The sequence below is a fragment of the Paralichthys olivaceus genome, chromosome 6, assembly GCF_024713975.1.
Source record: "Paralichthys olivaceus isolate ysfri-2021 chromosome 6, ASM2471397v2, whole genome shotgun sequence".
Classification (NCBI taxonomy): Eukaryota; Metazoa; Chordata; class Actinopteri; order Pleuronectiformes; family Paralichthyidae; genus Paralichthys; species Paralichthys olivaceus.
The window spans coordinates 13,152,098-13,172,465 of NC_091098.1; the positions used below are offsets into that span (position 1 = coordinate 13,152,098).

A 20,368-nucleotide genomic window follows, 5' to 3' on the forward strand; every position below is an offset into this window, starting at 1 on the left:
AAAAATTAAAGGTAACATCAAATCATACACATGACAAAAAAAAAATCAACAACAGACAAATATGCTAAAAGAAGATTCCAAAACATGTGGTCTAAGTGACTCTAATGAAAGAAAATGAATCAACAGAATTTGACCATGAAAATTAAAAATGAAATGAAGGAAAATGTTTATATCCATTTAAAATAAATGGATCACAAAAGCTGCCTGAGTTATATCAATTATTTAGCCTCAAAAGCTGAATTAGAAGTGAAACATGCAACAACAAGCCCAGCAAACATCTTTAAATTAAGATATTCAGTGATGTAGTACTGTAACATGTGCAGTGAGTGCTGTGTTTTGTTGCATCACATACCTCCCCACTAGTTTAAACCAGTGGAAACGATCATAGAAGGGGTCATTTCCTGTCAAAGAGCCCTCGCCGTCTTCCTGGTGAGTGGAGGCCATTTCGCCGGCGCGGTCATACATCTCTCTCATCTGCTCCAGCCTCTGTCTACAAATGATGACAGAGTGCACTCAATATTAATGAGAAGCAGAGAGCGAATATACAGCTCACATAATGGCTGGAGGGAAGTGAAAGCTTCTTGACGTACAGATGTGAGACTCCTCATTTTTTCTATCTTTTGTTAAAGCTTGATTGAAGGGTGGACTTTCGGAGCTGATGCAGATACCGGTTTTTAAAGGGTACTAAATTCTGAAATGGATAAATCTGTTTTTTTTCCCTCAATAAAGGCTTGTACAAGTTTTTGATCCATTTGTGGTTTGATGATGATTGTTTGCTCTGTTTTATTGATTCTAATTATCTTGCTCAGACATTTTTGGAGGAGATTGCGCTCTTTGTTGGACAAACAATGACAAAACCACTTATTTTCCTTTTTTCACATGTATAATCTTTTTATATGTTGTTTTGTAAAAGTTTTTATGTTAGGGCATCTCAAACAACAATATATATGTCTGTTCTGATATATCTTTGATAGGCTAATGTCTGATGCATAACTGAAGTCATGAGAAATGATCTGACAACAGCCTGACTATTAATTTATAGCACTGAATGTGCATAACAGACGAAATGCTGCTCTTTAGAGTTTGCTATAAAATTCAGGACTAGTTGAAGGTTTGGTGATTACTTGAGTTTATCAAGGGACCAGTAGTGCGTGGCTCCGTTCTTAAGGTCTTGAACCTCTACAGCCACCACGGTGCGGGGGAAAGGCCTGGAGTCGCGTTCTTTCTCCGGCTCTGAGGGCAGGAGCTCAGGGGGCAGCGGCGAGTAAAGCGTGTCAGTCAGCAAGACAAACTGGAACTGGACCTGGAGAATGTGAAGAGATGAGAGGAATAAAAGGAAAGTTTAGAAGACATCAAGTCAAATCAAGGAACACAACAGCAACAAAACAAGTATGAGAATCCATCCTGATTTTAAACTTGGAAACTGTAGTCTGATTTACTGAATATTGACGGTAGGTACAATGCCATCGGCTGTGTCTCACGTGGTACTCTTCTCCTCTTCACCTTACAGTGAGTTACTGTTTTCAAAATCCCCTTTGCTATGGAAAACAACAACAACCTCTGAGCCAGAAACCTACAAACTAAATATGGCAAGTTTTGACAAAGATTTGAATCGCACAATCAAACATCTTTTACTGGCATTTTTGGACAATGATTTGGTTTCTCACATACAAATGTTCCTCCAAAACAAAGTCCCCCTGACACTGTTTTGCAAGGACACCATCCCAGCATCATGGGTTTAGCACCACCCAAGACAACTGTGGTTAGTTTAAATAAATACAAACATACAAACAGACCGTTCTCCAGCACCAATACAGTGCGGTGCAGATGTGCAGGTCAGGTTATGTGAGACTACAGGTGCACCCACAATTTTTGAGTTAAAAGACTAGAGACATGTATGGTTCTATTTTACTGCAGATATTTCAAGGTTGAAAGGTCAAACAAAGAATAAACCACCCTCCATTTTGTGGCCTCTCGCTTTCCGGCTCCCTCTGGAGGCAAAATGTTAACCCACTTAACACTGGTCATAAATAACAGACACAAGAAACCTAAAGACAAATAAAAATAATGTGACAATGTCTGTGACAGATGATCCATCTCCAGTATCAATCATGTCACCCCCAGAACTGAACAAAAACATAAATCACACTGGTTTCCTGCTGGGGAAGACTGACCACAGCAGATGAGAACATCTGATTCGTAACAAGCTCAATTCCTTTATGTGACAATGAATCAACACCTCACTCCCCACGGGTGTGACGTGACTGTTTGGCTTATGCTTGTGCAACATACAGTATATTACATTTAATGATGAGTCTCCATTTATTCAAATCACACTGGACTGAATAGAAATCTGATAACATGTGGTGTCTCTAATAACAACACTGTGTGGGTTTTTAATCAGGAATATGGAGAGCAGATCATGTGTCAGCATCATCTTGCGTCACAGTTGAACATCCCAGAACCTGAGGCTATCAGGATGACTCACTTCTGTAGATAAGGCTGCCTGGTGATCACATTATTTCTATCACATTTAGGGTTTACTGGTTTTACATCATACTTTACTAACGCTTGCTATTCACCTATACTTCTAACATCACAGGGTCATGTTAGGTTTTTCACTTAACCACATCAAAATTCTTACAGGTCAAATGTTTACATATTACTTTACTCTCAAAACAAGTAATCCCCAGTTTAACCAGTGCTAAACTACAGCATGCCCGTATGCCGTATGAACAGAAATGTACTTACTTTCTTCTTTAGCTCCACACTGATGGCGTTGGCCTCCTTCAGGTAGACAGCATTTCCCCACAGCTGATCACGGAGGGAGGTGAACTGATGATACCTCCACTTCCTAAAAGCCCACTGTGCCAGCTCAAACTCATGCTGAGTCCACGGCACTGCAGGGAGAAAGGATAGAGGGTTAATGTTGCCATGATGTGTGTACACACACATGCACACAAATGCAATGTAATTGCCTATAAAATGATACAAAGAACCATACCAGGGGAACTGCTTGTTTTAGCTCAAGAACAAATCCACATTACTTCATGCATTTCAAGGTAATCCATCACGTGGAATATTTTTGTCATTTTTATTTTAAATGAACATTTCTTGCTATCGGTGTCTGTGCTGAAAAACATTTTTGTGATGTGTTCAGAGACCGTCTAACATCAGAGTTTACAGTCAGCTGCAGTTAAGTATTTCATTTACAAGCAATGGTTAAAAACAAAATTAAATCCACAAAATAAACTGTGACAAAAAGATAAAAATTCTTTCATTATCCTGCAGAGAATAGTCTTATTTCAAGTAAACACTGATCTTCTTAGACGTGGTGGGATGACTAAGCGTATGTAGACTATATTTTCAGGCCAGACACAGACAAAGTTAATTTGTTCCTCCTCAATAACAATGAGTCACTCAAGGAGACAAAATGTTCACTGTGGTGGACCAACCTCTCAATTAACTGTGAGTTAGATCTTAAGCTGCTACTGAAGAGGTTGGAAACCAGAGGCAGTTGGAAAATCAGGAAATACAGAGACTTCTGCTCTGAAAAATTGTTGACGATACCTTTGGTAACAATGGATTTGTAACTGGTGAGCTAAAACATGAAAAGTATGAAAAGTATGGCCCCTTATACTGAAAGTTAAACGGTTTATATTAAATAAGAAGCATGTTTTCTTTTAAAATAATTAGAGCACACATTAATTATGAAGTAGTTTGGCAGATTACATTGAATGGGTTATTAGTAATTGCATGTTTTAATGGATCTGAGTGAAGTTGATATTATGTTCTTTTGATGATGAGACAGAAAATACTATACGCACATCCCAATAGTTTAGGCTCTGTGCAGAAAATGCGGAAGAAAACATACAGTGCATTTTTATATATATATATATATATATATATATATATACATATGATGCAGTATGGAAAACAGAATCTAGAGATCTTAAGATTTACAGGACACACCTTCCTCTTCCTCCTCCTCCTCCAGCTCCTCTTCATCCGGTGTCTCAGCGATCAGCGAACGAGTCTCCACCTGTTTCTGAAGCTCTTGCAATTTGCTCTCGTAAACCTGAACACCAAGAGGAAAGAGAACATGGACGACTGTCCATCAACCACAATGATAGGTGACCTGAGCAGGTCATCAGAACCAACCCAAAATGGAATTCTAAAATGATATTTCTATCTAATACTGTGCACTGATGACTTGTTACTGGTCTAAATGACACATGGATACATTCGGTTTGATGTATTAACTGAACAGAGTGACAGAAAAACAGGTTTACAATCACATATACTGTGAAGTGAGATGTATAGATTATTTTAACACCTTTGACTTATTTTACACACATCAAACGTGTACTCTGGAAACTTAATAGTGGGTAACTTAAGGTGGTGCAATGAATGAAAAACTTTCTTGAAGATTTTTTCTGCTGCAATGAGAACACAATGTCCTGGAAATGAAACCTCCATGAAAACACCTTTTATTCTGATTGAAAGGGCTGGAGTGAAGAGGAGGTGCTGCTAGAAGCTGAGTCAACTGTAATCCAATGAGGGGCGCCATCCTCATCAGAGAGTTGGACAAGCTGTGGTCCCGATGACCTCATCCTGTTTGTTCAGTGTCTTCTGGGAAGACAATGCAGCCTTTTCATTTGTCATTAACCTCCTCCCTGCTGAAAACCCCCTGATAAGCTAACATCTGAAAATTCTCTGTCCGAGCAATCCTTGGAAATACAGTTTCACTGCATAAAAATGCAGTTGTACACTGTATAGTATAATGAACCAAGTGAATATAATTATTCTCCAATAAATTAAATGATGCCAGTTGACAAAGGCAAAACTCAATGAGATATTTCAGTGCAATAAGGTAAAGGCCAAGTATCTTGCCTTTATTCCCATCCTATATTTGCAACATTGCCATGATGTAGTGTTAAATTGAAGCAATACTATAATAAGAGATGACTAATAATTAGGTTTCTGCAACTTGGAAAGTTAAAAAAGTTACTACTTTCAAATGTATATTTATAAAAGTTAAAAACTATTAATTTAAGTATTTACATTTAACCGAGCCTGAGACCGGACACACATTTAGAGATCTGATTCTGTCCCTACGCTGGTTTATTGGAAACAAAAAACAAGCAGCACCCATATATACCCGATAACTGCACTTGGAGCATGTAATTTTATTTCACTCATACTTTGAAAATAAATCTCCAGAAACACAGCGATTCAGTATATCCTCTTTTTTTAAAACCTGTGAACAATACTGTTCCAATTTGTAATGTATAATTACGGAAGCAACACAACTTGGTGGTACACAGCCACAATTAGGCACTTGATACTGCAGATTCAAAAAGAAGACGCACAACACTCAGACACTTTAAACTGAGATCTAACACAGACACATCCTGTATATGTATATTTCACAAGAACAGTTTCGGGTACATTGTCCATGTGATGTTGTATTCTATCCAGCTTACCGGTCACTGTCGGCAACAGTACATACATTAAATAACATTCTTTAATGGAGCGTTTATCAGAGCTGGAGAAATGGAAGAGATTGCATGCAAAGATAGTCATGAAAACATGAGGTGTAGGGTGGAGAGACTAGACTTACATATGTCATCAAATCATTTGGTTTTTGTTACGGCAAAATAAGGCAGAACATACACTGTCCAAAACTTAAACGACATGTACATGTCAGCAACTGCATCGAAGAGATGAACAGAAAATACTTCCATCATTCCGAACCCAAGTTGAACATTTTGATAGTCTTTAAAAAGTTCTTCCATGAGTGTCACTGTTTCTCAAAAGTCCCGCAAAGGCAATCTGGTAGTGAAATTTCATAATTAACGGCTACTCTTAAAGCTAAAACTGCAGCAAGGAAAAGACAGATCGGCAAGCAGACTTGCTGCTGATTCAAATTATCTAAAGCAAAAAAAACTAACATGGACAACTGATTTTATAAACCATAGATCCATCATGGTTACATGAGTGAGCTGCATTTGAAGCAGTGAAAACAACAAGGCAGTCCTCAATATTTCATTTGACATGGATATTTGTCCTGAATAACATTATGCAAAGACTTCAAGTCTTTGTCCTCCCTCCAACATTTTCAAGGCAAGTCTTTGGGAACCATGGCAACACTCTGCAGGACATTCATCCAAAACACTGTGAACTCTGTTCTTACTCAGTCAACCAGGCACCCAAAATGTAACTTTTATACAGCATGAAAATCAGTTCATGGTTGTGTTTTTACAGGAAGAGAAGGGGAAATAATTCTAGATATTCTGGACTGCTTACAGTGAAGTTTTCAAAACATATAATTGTATGTTTCTTGACTTGACTTGTCTATCTCCCACATTTCAGCATAGTGGTTCTTAAATTTGATAGTGTCTAAAAACCAGGATTCATTCAAACATTGGATTATTAATGATTACATCCTGGAGAGGAGTAGATAATATAAATTGTGAGTTGTTAAAAATACTTAGAGAAAAGAGTAACTTATTGCTTAACATTGAAATTATTGTATTCATTAACTGATTATACAGCTTATCCGTGACTTGAGGAAGTGCAAAATACTGTAATACAATTAATGTGGCAGTTACATATTCAAAACAAATTTGAGAAGAAAGAAGAAAGTAGTTTGGGATCAAGCAATCAAGCTGCTTACTAAGAATTTGAATAAGGCAGAATGTTAATACTAAAAAGTTAGTTTGGGTTAAGTAAGATATAAAGTTTACTTTACAGAATTGAGCTGAAACCATATGCATAGGAAGTAGATTAAAAATGAAGGGAAAGAAAATACTGAACTGTAAATGTACAGCAGGGTTAATAAGGTTAGTGCATGAAAAGGCACTTTTTGAAAAGCACTTTCTTTGACTACTACTTCAGTCTGTTCAGTCGACTTCAAAAAATAAATACTTGTTTTCATTTGTAATTTGGGCCGCAATAACAATGTCTTAATGAAAATGAAACACGTCAATGTGTTCATACGGTAATGGCTGAATACATTAATGACCAATCAATACTAAAATGACAAAATGTAAACTCAGAAATTCAACCATGAAGACAATTTTGGCAAATCAAAGCATGATCGATGAAATGACAGACATGCTGAAAATTAAACGAGGTGGGATGACAGGTCTCTTCTGGAAAAAAGTCCCCTTATTATCTATTGGCTTCAGTTCCTTATGACAGTTCTCCTAATGCTAGTGATGACGGCGCAACACGATGCAGCAAAAACTCATAAAACGGCATATATTATGGTAAAGATGATAAAATGTCTATAATACATACAATATTTTTGGATCAACCAATAACATGCTGATCAAGTTCAAAGGTCACAGTCAGTTTCAGCTGTTCACATGACTCTGACCTGTTGTGATCTGTAATGTGTTTGCCTACTAAAAGTATTTGAAACTGGTTCCTCATTTACTCAGACTGTTGTCTCTCTGCTGGCTTTTAGATTAGGGACAGACATTTGCCTGCGCATTCGAGGAGGTGCCTGGAAGCTGATTGGATGGTTGACATGGTCAGTGTGATGGTACTGCTGGTAGCCACCGAAGCTGCCATCTGTATACATCATGCTATTGTAGTGGCACGGCTGCTGCTGATGGTGTGGCTGGGGATGTGCTGGGTGGTTCTGGTGGTGGCGGGGCTGGTAGAACACCTGGCTGTGCCTCCTGTTGCATTCAGGCTGCTGCAGTGACTCCATGGAGCCAGAGGGCCGCTGGCGGTGATTAAAAGAGTTGCTGCGACCTCGTTCATGGGGCTGCAGATGTTGGTTGTTCCTATAATTATGTCTGTGACTCTGGCTTAAACCTTGCTCCAAGTCTTTGCTCCTGTTCTGGACTGATGGGCTTGGCAATGGAGGAGTGACTTGGACAACTGAAGCAGCCATCTTTTCTCTAGACTGCGCTCCTTCTACCACCTGGTTTTCTCCTTCCTCTTCCTCAACAGCTTCTTTGGGCACCTTTAGCTCAATGACCTGCTGATCTGTGATAATGATGTGAGTACCAGGGCTCCATGAGTTGCGGTGCTTAGGATTACTTTTGAAGGGGAAGCGCAGCTTGCGGTCCTCTGGTGGTATAAAGCGATGTGGTCCAGTTTGCCGACGGAGCTGTTTGGAGATCTCTTGTTGCTGAAGGCTCTTTAGGCGTAACTGCTCTTGACGCATCCAGCGAATGTGGCCTCTCTTTAGGGTTGAATCATCTCCTGTACTTTGGCCCATTTGCGAATCTGCATCCTCCATATCAGGCGTCTCTGGCACTGGAGGTTTTCCCTCACTAGGGCTTGGCATTCTGGTTGTGCAAGTAGAGGCAGCAACGCTGGGAGGCTTTTCTTGTCCCTCTGGGGTAATGAGCGGAAGGACCTTTTCCATTTTTACCATCTTGTTCCTGAGAGCACGGATCTCCTCATCCTTCATGTTATTCTGTTTCTTCACCTCGTGCAAGATGTCCTCAAGTTTATCAATGTGCACTTTTAGTTCATCCATAACAGCCCCTCCTGCTCGAGTCCCATTGGTGATGACGTCCTCAATGCGCTCATCACCAACTCCGACAGTGTCCCAAACATCCCGAGCCACTGCCCTCCACGAGTCCCGCTCGTTAGGGTCCTTCTTGCTGTAGCTAGCACAAAGCTCCTTCATCTTTACAATAGCCAGAGCCTCGATTTCTTGCCTTGTGTGGCGGAAATCATTGAGCGCTACTTCATAGCAGATTTCTTTGACCGCTTGGATCTTCAGGTCAGAGATGGTCACCCACTTCGAGTCCTTGGTGATGCGGCGCCGCTGTGGAATCTGGTACATTTTAACAGGCTCTCTTCTCTTCCCGCTGCTGGGTAATCCACACTTTCTTACGATAGTTTGCAGCTTGCTGGGGGGCAGCTTTTCCCTCAAGGAAGTGATCAGTCTCCAGCTCTCCTCACAAGACCTCTTATCTGAGTCATCCCCACTATCAGAGTCTCCATCCTTAAGAAAACAAAACAGGACAAAAACCAAATGGTTCCCAAAAAAAGAGAAATTACAATGGGAAATCAAAGAAAAGATGAAAGGATGGCTTGAAAAAAGAATTAATAAAAAGATATAAATATGCAACATGGGAATTTCAACTGTGACTGAAGTCTAAGTTAAATAACAATATAATACTTGAGCTTAGAGAGACGTTCAGAATTTTCAGGTTAAGGAAGAAGACTATTACACTGTAATAATAAAATGTTGCATACATAATATGTATACAAGATATATGGCAACATGCAGTGTAATTTTCAGAATTATGTTCAAAATAAAGATAGAAAAACAAACAAATACAACAAACAGTGGCTTCCATTGACTTTCTTGTCAGTTTGTCTTTCTCTCATTTTCTCCAGTAAAGTGGTAATATGGATATGAAGTGATGTATGAAACATTCACTTAAAACAATAGGTATGTCACCTTTAACGATTTTGTTCCCAATGTTGCATATTGATATTAAAAGTAAAGATCAAGCATTTCTATCATGATAAGAAAGGAAATATCAATAGAGGACAGTAGCTGATTGGAGAACTTCTGTATTGTTTTTTAATATTCCTCTTCTTTTATTTTTTGGTTTGAAAGCTGGATCCCAAAACATGCTACAGAGGCATGCAAGTAGACGGCTTTTTGGAGCTTTCCCCCTTTAGTCCAGAAGGTTTGAGTGGCTTTAGTATTAGCGGTGAGTTAGAAGACAGTGTTCTTGCAGTTGATCAGAAAGCCAGTAGAGAGAGCAGAGGCAGAAGTGAGGGTAAGTGTTAATCCACTACAAGAAAGATGTTAGTTGGAAAATAATGCAGTTTCTCATTTTGTTTTTGTAGGCAAAGTACATTACAGATCACAACCAGTATGTACCGAGGATTCAGGTCTTGGGAATGATATTGTATCTGAGGCTAGAATTGAACGTTGCTGGTGTTGAAGGTTGCTGGGGAGTCTGAACCGTTGGCCTGTAGTTCTGCACATTATACCACCAGAGTATGAAAGGTCTAAGATTCTCTTATTCAACTATGAGCTGTAATAACTCTGTTGTTGAGCTGTAACCTCAGTGTGCTACAAGGTGCCAGGTGAGGCTGGCAAAGAGTGGTAGCCAAAGAAGTCAATGAGAAACCACATTGTCACTATCTGTCAAAAAACTACAGCAGGAATTGTTATCACAATGCATTGTACATGTCAGCAACTGCATTGAAGAGATGAAACTCATAAACAGAGCAAGAAAACTAGAGTAGAAATCTAATCCAAGCAAATCAACAGCCACCTTAGCTCAATGGCAAACACTGCAACTTAGTCCAAAACCAGCACTGAGAGAGTTAAGAACACATGCTATTAACATGAACCCTGCAAAAGCAGCGTCACTTTATAAAAGACAAGGGTGTGTGTTTCAATACTGACCAATACTCAGTCAGTTCTAAATGAATTTTTAATCTTAGTATCAAATAAACTGTGGCTGCAAGTTGCTGTTTTGCAAGATTCAGATCCTCTATAGAAAACAGAGGAAAAGGGAAATCTGGGATTTGGAAAGGGGAAAGATTTACAAGCTAATTCTTGCTCAATAAAATTGAAAAAGACAAAGGATTTCAACTTAAGAAGGCGAGTAAAAGCTCATCTGTCTCAAACCAGAAAAACTTCCATGCAAGAAGAACAAACATGCGCTAGGAGTAAAGGTGTGATTCTCACACATACACACATTTCAAAAGTGTCAGAGCTCAGAGTGAGAATTAGTACTAGTCAGATTTAAATGGACCAAGTGAAACTATGATACAAAACCAAAGATTAGCTTTCCAATTGAAAGGACACAAACAAACCATGCATTAACTTTGAATTCCACTTCTGAAGCTGCTTTACGTTACTTTACAACTTGAAAAATTATTAAGATTATGGCTTAACATCTATTAGACACACTGTAGTTACTACTAACTTGTCAGCCACCTCTAACATTGAATATTACAGAAATCTGAATACTACTCACAAAGTGCTTTTGATTAAATACCAGCTTATTTGAACTCACCAGTCGCTGTTGCTCCAGAAGTTGGTCTGCTTCTTCCTTCTCCTTCTTGTACAAGATCTCCATCTCAGTGAGCCTACACAAATGGGTAAATATATATTATGACATGATTGCACAATTTATGATACACTGCACAATCACACAATTGAAACCATTAGAAATTCACTGAGTAAAACCAATGGATTCATACCTTTTCTCCATTTCCTGCTTCATGTCGATGCCCTGCTTTTCCAGAAGTTCTCGCTGAGCAAAGGTCCAATCCACAGGCTCCACTGGGGTTTCAGCAGATGGTGTCTTCTCCCTTTCGGCTCTGGCCTGTTCTGGGTGGTTGAATCGGAACACATGGTTCTTTCCCATAATGATACGGTTACCTGAAAGAAGATGGGGCAAACGTGAAAAGAATGAAGTTAACCAAGATATTACAAGCAACAGCAAACAGCTCTGACCATCTTTACCTTATTTTTTATTTAAAGTAGAACATCCAAATGGGTGTCCAAGCCCAAAATAAAAACACTATAAATAGTTTTCTAGGGTTATTAGGAGAGAAATAATCTCCTTTACCTCAGTCCACAGAGATAATACAAATACTAAATCTATAGATTATGTACATGTTTGTTTCTAAAATAGGATATGTACCTGAACGAAGCTGGATTGCATCTTCGACACGCTTGCCATTGACGTAGGTTTCTGATCCCTCACAGGGTACCAGCATGACGATAACTTCAACAAAAACATATCAACAAATCATCAGTGATCATTCTGAAATCTTCATCAGCTTTTTTACATCTAATCCTTTGAATGTTGTGATTGTTACCAGTTAGGGAACATGTTTTCATTAGCAACAGAAAATGCACACATTTCATGCAGAGCTCAGCTTAATTCATAAGAATCCAGATGTTTAATCCATATAAATGTTGATGAATAAACAACATGCAAAGCCATAATATAGTGCCTCACCATCTCCATTGGCATTCCTCTCACTGCGGAAGATGCAATGCTCTTCCCTGATATGAGCACCACTTAAAACAATGTCCTGCCGTCTCTCAGCATCGGCCTGACCCACCCTAAAACAACCAAAGAGGCCATTTTAAGAAAGTGAACACTGTTCTCTCATTCTATTGGCAGCCATTTGACAAAACACTTGGTGTCAAAAAACTTGGTGTCAAAGCTTAACTGGAATCTTAAGACCATAACTTATGAGAGTGGAGCAGTTCTCTACTACACTATAGACACTTCGTCTGTGGTTCTGTCATCCACTGTCATCCCCCTGGGGTGCCATTGTAACACAATACTCAAGGGAAATAGTCTGTAGAGGAGGCCAAAAGAATGAAGAGGGAAGGAAAGTAACTTTAGAAAGTGAAAAAAATTGTGATCAGTGACAGATTGTGAGTCTTTTAAGGGTCTAAATGTTTTTCTTGCTAAACATCAAAAGAGAAAAAAATGAAATAGAGTGTGGTTTTTCAAAGAGTCCTGCCTCGGAGGAATTCCAAACCTTTCCACATCCTTTGCAACATTTCATTGTCATTATTCAAGTTTTAGTTACCTTGTAATTCCATCTTTGATGTAGTAGAGCAGACACTCTGACATGAGAGGATCCTCGTTCAGGTTAACCAGATGTGGAGTCTACACATGAGACATGAGAGGTCGACAGTTGAGAACAAATACATCTTTAGGATTTCTCTTCTTTCATCAATATTCGGCAGTACAGCATTAGAAATGTTAAGTGGGCATAGTGTCATATTTAACATTGCTGATAACAGGGATCTGTAATACATGATCTCCTAAGTAAACATAGACAAAAATGATCACACTGACACCTCTAGACTATGATACATCACAGAGCTAACAAACAATGCTAGCAGCTACTCTTCCAAAGACCAACCTTTTTAGGGGAAAACACCCCATTAAAGTCTGCATAGAGATCACAAGGTTTCTCAACAAAAAGCTAACCAATGGAGCGGCAGTGAGTGAAACAAGAGAAGAGAAAAGGATGACAAATGAGTATGGACAAAAAGGAAGAACACGCAACAATTAAAGGTGGGGGGTGAAAACATGCCAAAAGAGGGATTCATTTCAAAGAGAGGAATCTTCTGAAACCAAAGCTGATCTAGTGACAGCTGGTGATTAAACGATAAAGGATCTCTCGCTCTCTCTCACTGGCACAATTATTGCTTCGCAGACAAGTACATGCTACGTCTACTGGTATTTAGGCTGCTGCCTCTACTGGAAGATACTGGAGAGTAGGAACAGTGGCCAAAATTGAAAAAACAGCAGATCCAGACCATGGACATAAATAAACTTAAAATCATAACTAGTCATTTACAGGGCTACATCTAATGCAGGAAAGGTGCTTTATCTGCTGCTTAAACAAACCTTCTTAGTGGGAAAACAATCAAACTGCTCATCAAATGGCGTTTCATGGCTAAGCTGAGTATGTGAAGGAAGCAAGTGACAAAGAGAGGAAATACAGACAGAATGATAAAGTGAACAGATGAGGGAAAAAAACTGTGACTAAACAGGCAGGGCTCTAAGGGACAAAAAAAGATAACATGGAAAACAAGTCAGGAGGTTAAGGTGGAAGGGTGTGCATCACCACAATCCATGGGAAATTTGACATCAATGTGTGAGCTTGCGTCTTTTGTCTGTTCTACCTTTTTAGGAGAGAATACGCCCAAGGTGCCTCCATCTTCACGGATTGCCACACCCATCTCTGCAAGCAAGGCCTCCCTGTAGTGAGGACAAAACATCTGTTAACTCAGGAATAATCGTTAAAATTAAAGGTCTTTACACAGCATGTTGCATATATTCTGACCTTTGTGAGAGAGAGTTAGAGAAGTCATGGTGTTTAACATTAAAGCAAGTGATAGGTGGTAAAATAACAAACAGAGAATGGCACCATTGAGACTCGTTGGACAGACAGTAACATGGTTGATGTCTTCAACTACAGATGAGTTGATAGAGGGGCAGAAAGGATGTTAGAAGGGGTGACTCTGCAGTGAGACAGCAGAGAGACAGCAGAGAAGGGAAAAGGGAATGGACAGAATGACTGTGGAGGAAACAAGACATATAGGTGAAGAAAATTAGACAGACAGCACTGAGGTGTGAAAAGACAGAGAGAGCTATGGCGGGGGTTGTCCAACACTGACAGATTAGATTTAAGGAGGGGTGGAGGCACGTGTAGGACACACATCTCCCTCCTCGAGAGATGGAAATAAACAGACATTGCCAGCCAACTACTGACCTCTCCATGCGGATCGCCTCAGTCTTTCTCAGTTTCTCTTCCCAGGTTTCATTGAGCTCAGCAATGATCTTCTCTGATTCCTAAGCACAAGAGGCAGAGTGTGAGTAAACACAGGCAGTGTGAGATGATACTTACAGTTATTAGCAGTGTATTAGAATTGTGATCAGAATCCACTCGGTCTGGATCCTTCATATTTAGAAATGTTTAGATCAGGTTCGTATTATTACAGTGGAATCTGCTTATTGTGACACGTTTGCCCTGGGCCAAAACGATCACTATAAGCGGTTGATTACTATGAACGAATTGCGTAGCTTCTGTATGATAGTCACAGAACTTAACGGAAAAGGTAATTGTGCACATGTGTATGCGCTCACACACACAGTGACACCGCTGTGCTCTTTCTCTGGCACTGACACAAACACACATGCACTCACACACATAAACAGTGTCTTCAGACACGTGTAAAAACAATAGAATTTAAATTGTTATTTTTTCCTTTTTTGGTGAGAATCAAACTTTGTATTTACAATGCTGCTGCATATTATGACAATTATACAATAACTTTGAGTGATACCCCACTGATAAAGTGAATCATTAGGTACAGCCCCTACACCAGTTATGTTTGAAAAGCAGTGAGATATTCGATATTATCCAGATATTAACATATTCTGTAATATTTGTTCATGTAAATTCTGAATAATGCAGTGTATAGTTATTATCGCTGCTTAGCATTACAGTGATTTATTATGTTGGGTATTACTGACAGCACAGTTTTTAAACCTGTAAAGGTAACCTTCAAGACACGGACTGGACTGTGAATATTGTGTTCCTCACTATATAAAGCCAACATGACTGGATCTATTTTGGTCCAATTTCCTCTGTATCTGCGTTGGTGCTTGACGTCACAGGATGACAGACAGACTGGGCACCATGGTTGCCATGGAAACTGCAGCTCCTCATGGCCAGCTGGTACAATCCTATGCGCTCCCTTATCAGCAGAGTGAGAGTTGTACTGCATGTGTGAGAGGCAATAAGCTCTGAGGCCACATGAGGACTTAAAGGTAAAATGTGTTTTCATTAAAGGCTTCGTGTGAACTAAAAAATCCATCTTGACATTGAAGTATATGAGCATTTTTATGTCACTTTGGGGTATATTCCTTTCCTATGTCATAAAGCTTTTTTATGTATAAAAAGATCTGCTTTGTTTTTAAGGCCGAACTCTGCTGAAAAGGAAGGCTGAAGAAGTTTCTACCTGCTAGTTTGGCTTGAATTGATAAGGCAGAACAAACGGCATTGTTACCATGGCTACAGCGGTGTCAATCTATTCAAATATTTCAGCATTTTGGAAAGTTTCATCATTTACTGTTCCAGTCCTAATTTACAGAGGAAAGAAGAAAAAAACCAAGAACTCTACTATTTTTTTATTCACTAGTAGGAAGTTTTAGCAGAGTGGGCAGATAACTGTGGGACGATTCTTCTCTTGTAACTAGACACATATGTGTAACTAAAAAAACTTCTGAAAACATACACAGGCCTAGTTTACCTTGAGTCTTTCAATGGCTTCCTCTCCTCCAGGTGTGGACATGATGCGCTCCTGAATGCTGGTGACCGACTGCAGGCCCCCCTGGCTGCACAGTGAGCCAGAGGATGGAGAGGCTGTCAGGGAACCAATAGGGGCTGTGGAGAAATGGCCAGGGCGTTGATTCTCTGAAGCTACCAAGTATCTATTCTTATTGTTCTGAATGTCTTTGAGGTCTGAGCCAACAGCAAGAGAGAGAGACAAGGAGAAGAACATAGAAAGAGGTGGATGGGGGGGGGGGGAGAACCACATAAAATGAAGGAACCAAATACCAAATAGGAAGAGAGGGGATGGGAAAAAAGAAAGGACAAAGGGGGGAAAGACCAATGTAAGACACACATTTTAGGTCAAACGGTTAAGAAAAACACCCAGCATAATGGTCAGCTACAGACGGTAGCAGTTCTCACTCCAGGTTGTTTTCAACAGCTTTCTCCAACTCTTCCAAACTTCCAGACAAAATATATTCGATTTCAGCTTGTACTCCAATAGAGAGTTTTTAGTAAGCTATTTAATCAGGGTTGGAATTTAAGTGGAGAGGAATTAACTTAGAGCACTACATTTCTAGTGTGTATGATTATATGAAGGAGTAACACGTCACTTAGTTGCTTTATGTAATCTCAATGAATACTCAAGTGAGAGCTGCTATCAGTGCATCAACTACATGATGGGAGAGACATAAAGACAACAAGAGGGTCCAGAGGGAGGACAGATGAGAATCGTTGACACATACTGCCCGCATTCGAGTAGTTTGATTCACCGCACACCCACACACACACACATGCATGCACTCACAGCAGTCTCACTAAAGGTCAGGCAGCTTGTGTCAATATAATGGCTTCAAGAACCTTTGAGGTAACTGTGCACTCCAAGAAGCAAAAAAATGCAAATGCAAAAGCAAATGGCCAATAAATGCAGAGTTTAAATGATTTGTGAGGTGCTGACATTTTGGAAGCTAGTATGTAGATAGGCTGACAATGGAAATATAAGCTTTTTAATATTCGAGATAAAAAAGGAACGTAACGATACCCAAGTATTGAGTTAATCGACTTAACTACCACAAAAAGGGACAAACTGTATGATCTCACTCTGCACATTTAGTACAGAACATTAGCAGTAAGGAGCACGAGGGAAGAAGTGTTAGGGATATTTGAGAGTATAGAGCAGAGGTTGCAAACTAACTATTCAATGCTTACTATTGCAACACATCAAGTTAGTCTATTCTGTATAACTACACCTCCTGTGTAGCTACTTAGAAATTCAAAAATTATGCACCTTTCCGTCTGTAGCTCAGAGTCTCAGTATGAGGACTGAGAAGTACCATTTTTGAGCTTTGAGCAATGTCACCTGCAGTGGACGATTAGTAACAGAAGAGAAAATAAAAAGCAGAAAGATCGATAACATGAGAAGAAGCTTGAGAAAGTGAGTCAAAGGGGGCTGACATAGTGAGAAAAAAATTATGCGGAATGCGTTGGGGGTGGGAAAGACAGACAAGCAAGTATAAAGGTAATACTTTTTAAATGGTCTAGATCAAAAGTAAGTTGGACTTGAGGCTACAAATATCCGCCTCACCCCCATCATTCTGTAAGGAATAGAAACACAAGCGCAAAGCATGCTAGCCTAGTTGCATGCTAACCACTGCCAGTTCAGCACACCTACAGGAGGAGCCTTGCATTTGTGAGATTCCTTCTATTAAGTTTTTGCGTTGTAAGCACTTACATGCAAAGCTTGTAGCAGATTTAATATACAGGTTATGGGGGGCATAGGCAATGTTAGCTATTGTTAAATTAGAGCAATTAGTGATAGACAATGCATGACTACCACACATATACACACATTTGATTCCACTTCCCGGGCAATCATCCCCCATAGGATCAACTGAGGGGAAGCAGGAAAAGATGAAAAGGGTCAGAGGTCAGCACCAGTAGAATGAGAGGAAACGGTTACAGACATTTCTTAAAGAAGGCTGGATGACAATGATAACAAGGATGAGAAGAAATGCCATGGAACGACTTGTTATGTGCCACATCATTAGGCATGATCTAACAGGCAGTCGCTAATGGGCAGGTTATTAATCAATCCCAGATATTAGATGTTATTAATGGGTATATTATGCCTCTAATCGACTAGGCTATAAGCCATTACTCTTGTGTGCCGCAAATGAACTGTGCTATTTTAATGTAGCTTTAAATTACCATTTGTGTCGTAAGTCACAATCAGCCAAATATGACTGCATACATTTCAATTATATCTTTTATAAGTTCTTATGTGTAGTAAGCAACCTGAAATGTTGTAATATTTGTAATATGTAATAGTGTTCCACTTACATAGTATACATGGTACAAAATTTGTTTTTAGTTTTGTACTTCGCACAAATATGAGCACAGCAATGAAGACAAAGCTGCATGGCTGAAAGCAAGTAGACAGTGATGAAGACAGAAAATGTTGACTTGTGGTGGGCCTGAGAGAAAGGGTAGATGCCGTGTGGCTGCAGATAATGTCTAACTGTGACAGCATAAAACTCACTGTCCAGGATGTCTCCCAGGCCCTGGGCACGGAGCAGCTCCTTCAGTCGAGACACCTCATCCTTCAGATCACGCACCAGCTTATTGTTGGGATCCTCATTGATGACAGCATTGCATTTGATGTTCTTTGCTCGGTCGGCATAGCTAAAATTCAAAATAAACTTATTTAGCTTGAAAAATGTAAATTACCTAAAATGCAAATGATTACATAGAATTTTTTAGCTGTATCTACACCACTTTACCGGAGTGTGCTGAGAGTTTCGTCATAGTTGATATCTGCAGGACTGAGGGCGGCTACCATAGCTGTTCTGGAGTTTCCACCTAATAATAAAGATTCAGCAGAGAGGTCAACTATATGACAATGTGTGTAAAGCCATTTTTCTCTGTTAGATTCGTTTGTTGCAAACACAACATGCTTTCCATTGCACTGCAATTTAAAATGATAAGCATGAAATAAAACACTACACAAGCAAAGTGAACGCTGGAAACTAATTCCACTAATGTCAGACTTCACTCTCATTAGAGTTCACTGCTATGAACCACATGTGCCAGCTAAGATTGAAGATACCCTGGACACCTCTCCTCCACATGTCTGAGTGTGGCTCTTCTAGTTTGATTAAAATACAGTCTGCTGACAGTGTTCTTCTTAAATTGGCTAGGAGTAATGTACACTAGCTCCAATAATCCTTTCTTGCTCTTAATGCCTATCACAGGATACAGATGGTAAAAACATTTTCTTGCTGTCCAGGGAATGTACAAACATAAATTTTATAATTTGTCACAAGTAAATTATGTTTATCAGATGATGTTAGAAGTCATACCCAGATTCTCCCTCAGCAGCCATGTCAGAACAGAGTCTCTGTAAGGGATGAAGTCACTCTTCTTCTTCTTCTTGCTCTGCAGTAAAGAAAACATTCATTTAGCTGATAGAAAAAAATACTGACAATGGATATAAGGCTTTCTATCTAGAAATTGAATATTAGGGATGATTATAAAGACAGTGCAATATAACAAATTCTTCATCTAATGGATAAGTGATCAGGTAAAATGAGAACAGGCCTGTTTGATGCGCTTTTGCTATTGTGCAAGGATTTTACTGTGTATGGTGCCAAAAAAGCACAGTACTTAATGTGATAAAATGGTAATGCAAGAAAATGTGTGTTAACTTCAACATTGTTCATAGCAAAAGGCTGTCAAATCTGCCTCATGGGAGGAATAAGAGGTTAGGGGTTGAGCTGTCAAACGGTTTACCTTGCTGGTGCAGTTATCCTGCGTAAGCAAGCATTTACAAGGGCAAGAGAAGAGAGAACAGAGGGGCATACATTACAGCATGCCAGGCTGAAAAACATAAACTCCATGAGAGGACAGGGTCATGTTGTAGAGGTTAGAGATAGGTGGAAAAGGAGGAGGAGGTGAAAGAAAGAAAAAGAAAGAAAATACTTACCACTTCAGCCAAGGCAGAGATTACCTTCCCTAACGTGGTGAGAGATTTGTTGATGTTTGCTCCCTCCTGCAAACATGGACAAAAAAATATTATTCAACAGCCATTAAGGTGATACTAGTCAACATTGTTTAATACAACTGCTGGGTGATGATGGCAGTCTTACCTTTAGCCTGGTGCCTTTAGCTCCAGTGGAATCTGCTCGTTCGCTACCCGCCAAGTCTACCAGACTAATTTTACTGACCTGAAGGGAGGGAGTGAATGTATTTTGGATGCTTATAAATAATGCACATTTGAATTATAACATACTGAGAGAGGAACTCAGAGGATATTACTGAAACAACGACTGCACGAAATACCACACATAAGCTTTTGACTAAACCAGACAAAAATATCTGAAAGGAAGTGAAAACCATTCTAAATGTTACTGTCAAGAATCCCACAGCCAGGCAGTAAAATCAGATAGTGTAGCTAAATACAATGGGCATTGTGTTCACAATAACACAGTGGTCTTTGTCTCTCTGCAGTCAAAGGAAAGGCCAAAAGTCCAATCACCACCAACTTAGA

The 20,368-nt window shown here is 39.5% G+C and overlaps 1 protein-coding gene across 39 annotated transcripts in view; it reads right to left on the reverse strand.

Annotated features, from left to right (window-relative positions):
• The window catches only part of kif1b (kinesin family member 1B), a 54,642-nt gene that overhangs the window by 15,962 nt on the left and 18,312 nt on the right, over window positions 1-20,368 (reverse strand). For 6 of the 39 annotated variants that reach the window (XM_069526277.1, XM_069526270.1, XM_069526268.1 and 3 more), the window contains exons 8-30: window positions 19,968-20,045; window positions 19,805-19,870; window positions 19,612-19,629; window positions 19,182-19,257; window positions 18,603-18,681; window positions 18,362-18,504; window positions 17,672-17,713; window positions 17,111-17,182; window positions 15,803-16,014; window positions 14,260-14,339; window positions 13,670-13,745; window positions 13,392-13,445; window positions 12,901-12,963; window positions 12,562-12,641; window positions 11,976-12,082; window positions 11,655-11,738; window positions 11,209-11,389; window positions 11,022-11,094; window positions 3,973-4,078; window positions 3,828-3,845; window positions 2,752-2,900; window positions 1,125-1,303; window positions 353-490 (exon numbers count right to left, since the gene is read on the reverse strand). In XM_069526277.1, the coding sequence (XP_069382378.1) occupies window positions 353-490; window positions 1,125-1,303; window positions 2,752-2,900; window positions 3,828-3,845; window positions 3,973-4,078; window positions 11,022-11,094; window positions 11,209-11,389; window positions 11,655-11,738; window positions 11,976-12,082; window positions 12,562-12,641; window positions 12,901-12,963; window positions 13,392-13,445; window positions 13,670-13,745; window positions 14,260-14,339; window positions 15,803-16,014; window positions 17,111-17,182; window positions 17,672-17,713; window positions 18,362-18,504; window positions 18,603-18,681; window positions 19,182-19,257; window positions 19,612-19,629; window positions 19,805-19,870; window positions 19,968-20,045 (2,174 nt within the window). Of the gene's footprint in view, window positions 1-352; window positions 491-1,124; window positions 1,304-2,751; window positions 2,901-3,827; window positions 3,846-3,972; window positions 4,079-5,158; window positions 8,978-11,021; window positions 11,095-11,208; window positions 11,390-11,654; window positions 11,739-11,975; window positions 12,083-12,561; window positions 12,642-12,900; window positions 12,964-13,391; window positions 13,446-13,669; window positions 13,746-14,259; window positions 14,340-15,802; window positions 16,015-17,110; window positions 17,183-17,671; window positions 17,714-18,361; window positions 18,505-18,602; window positions 18,682-19,181; window positions 19,258-19,611; window positions 19,630-19,804; window positions 19,871-19,967; window positions 20,046-20,368 lie in introns of those variants that run through there. The other 33 variants (XM_069526278.1, XM_069526276.1, XM_069526271.1 and 30 more) reach the window with 20 other exon arrangements.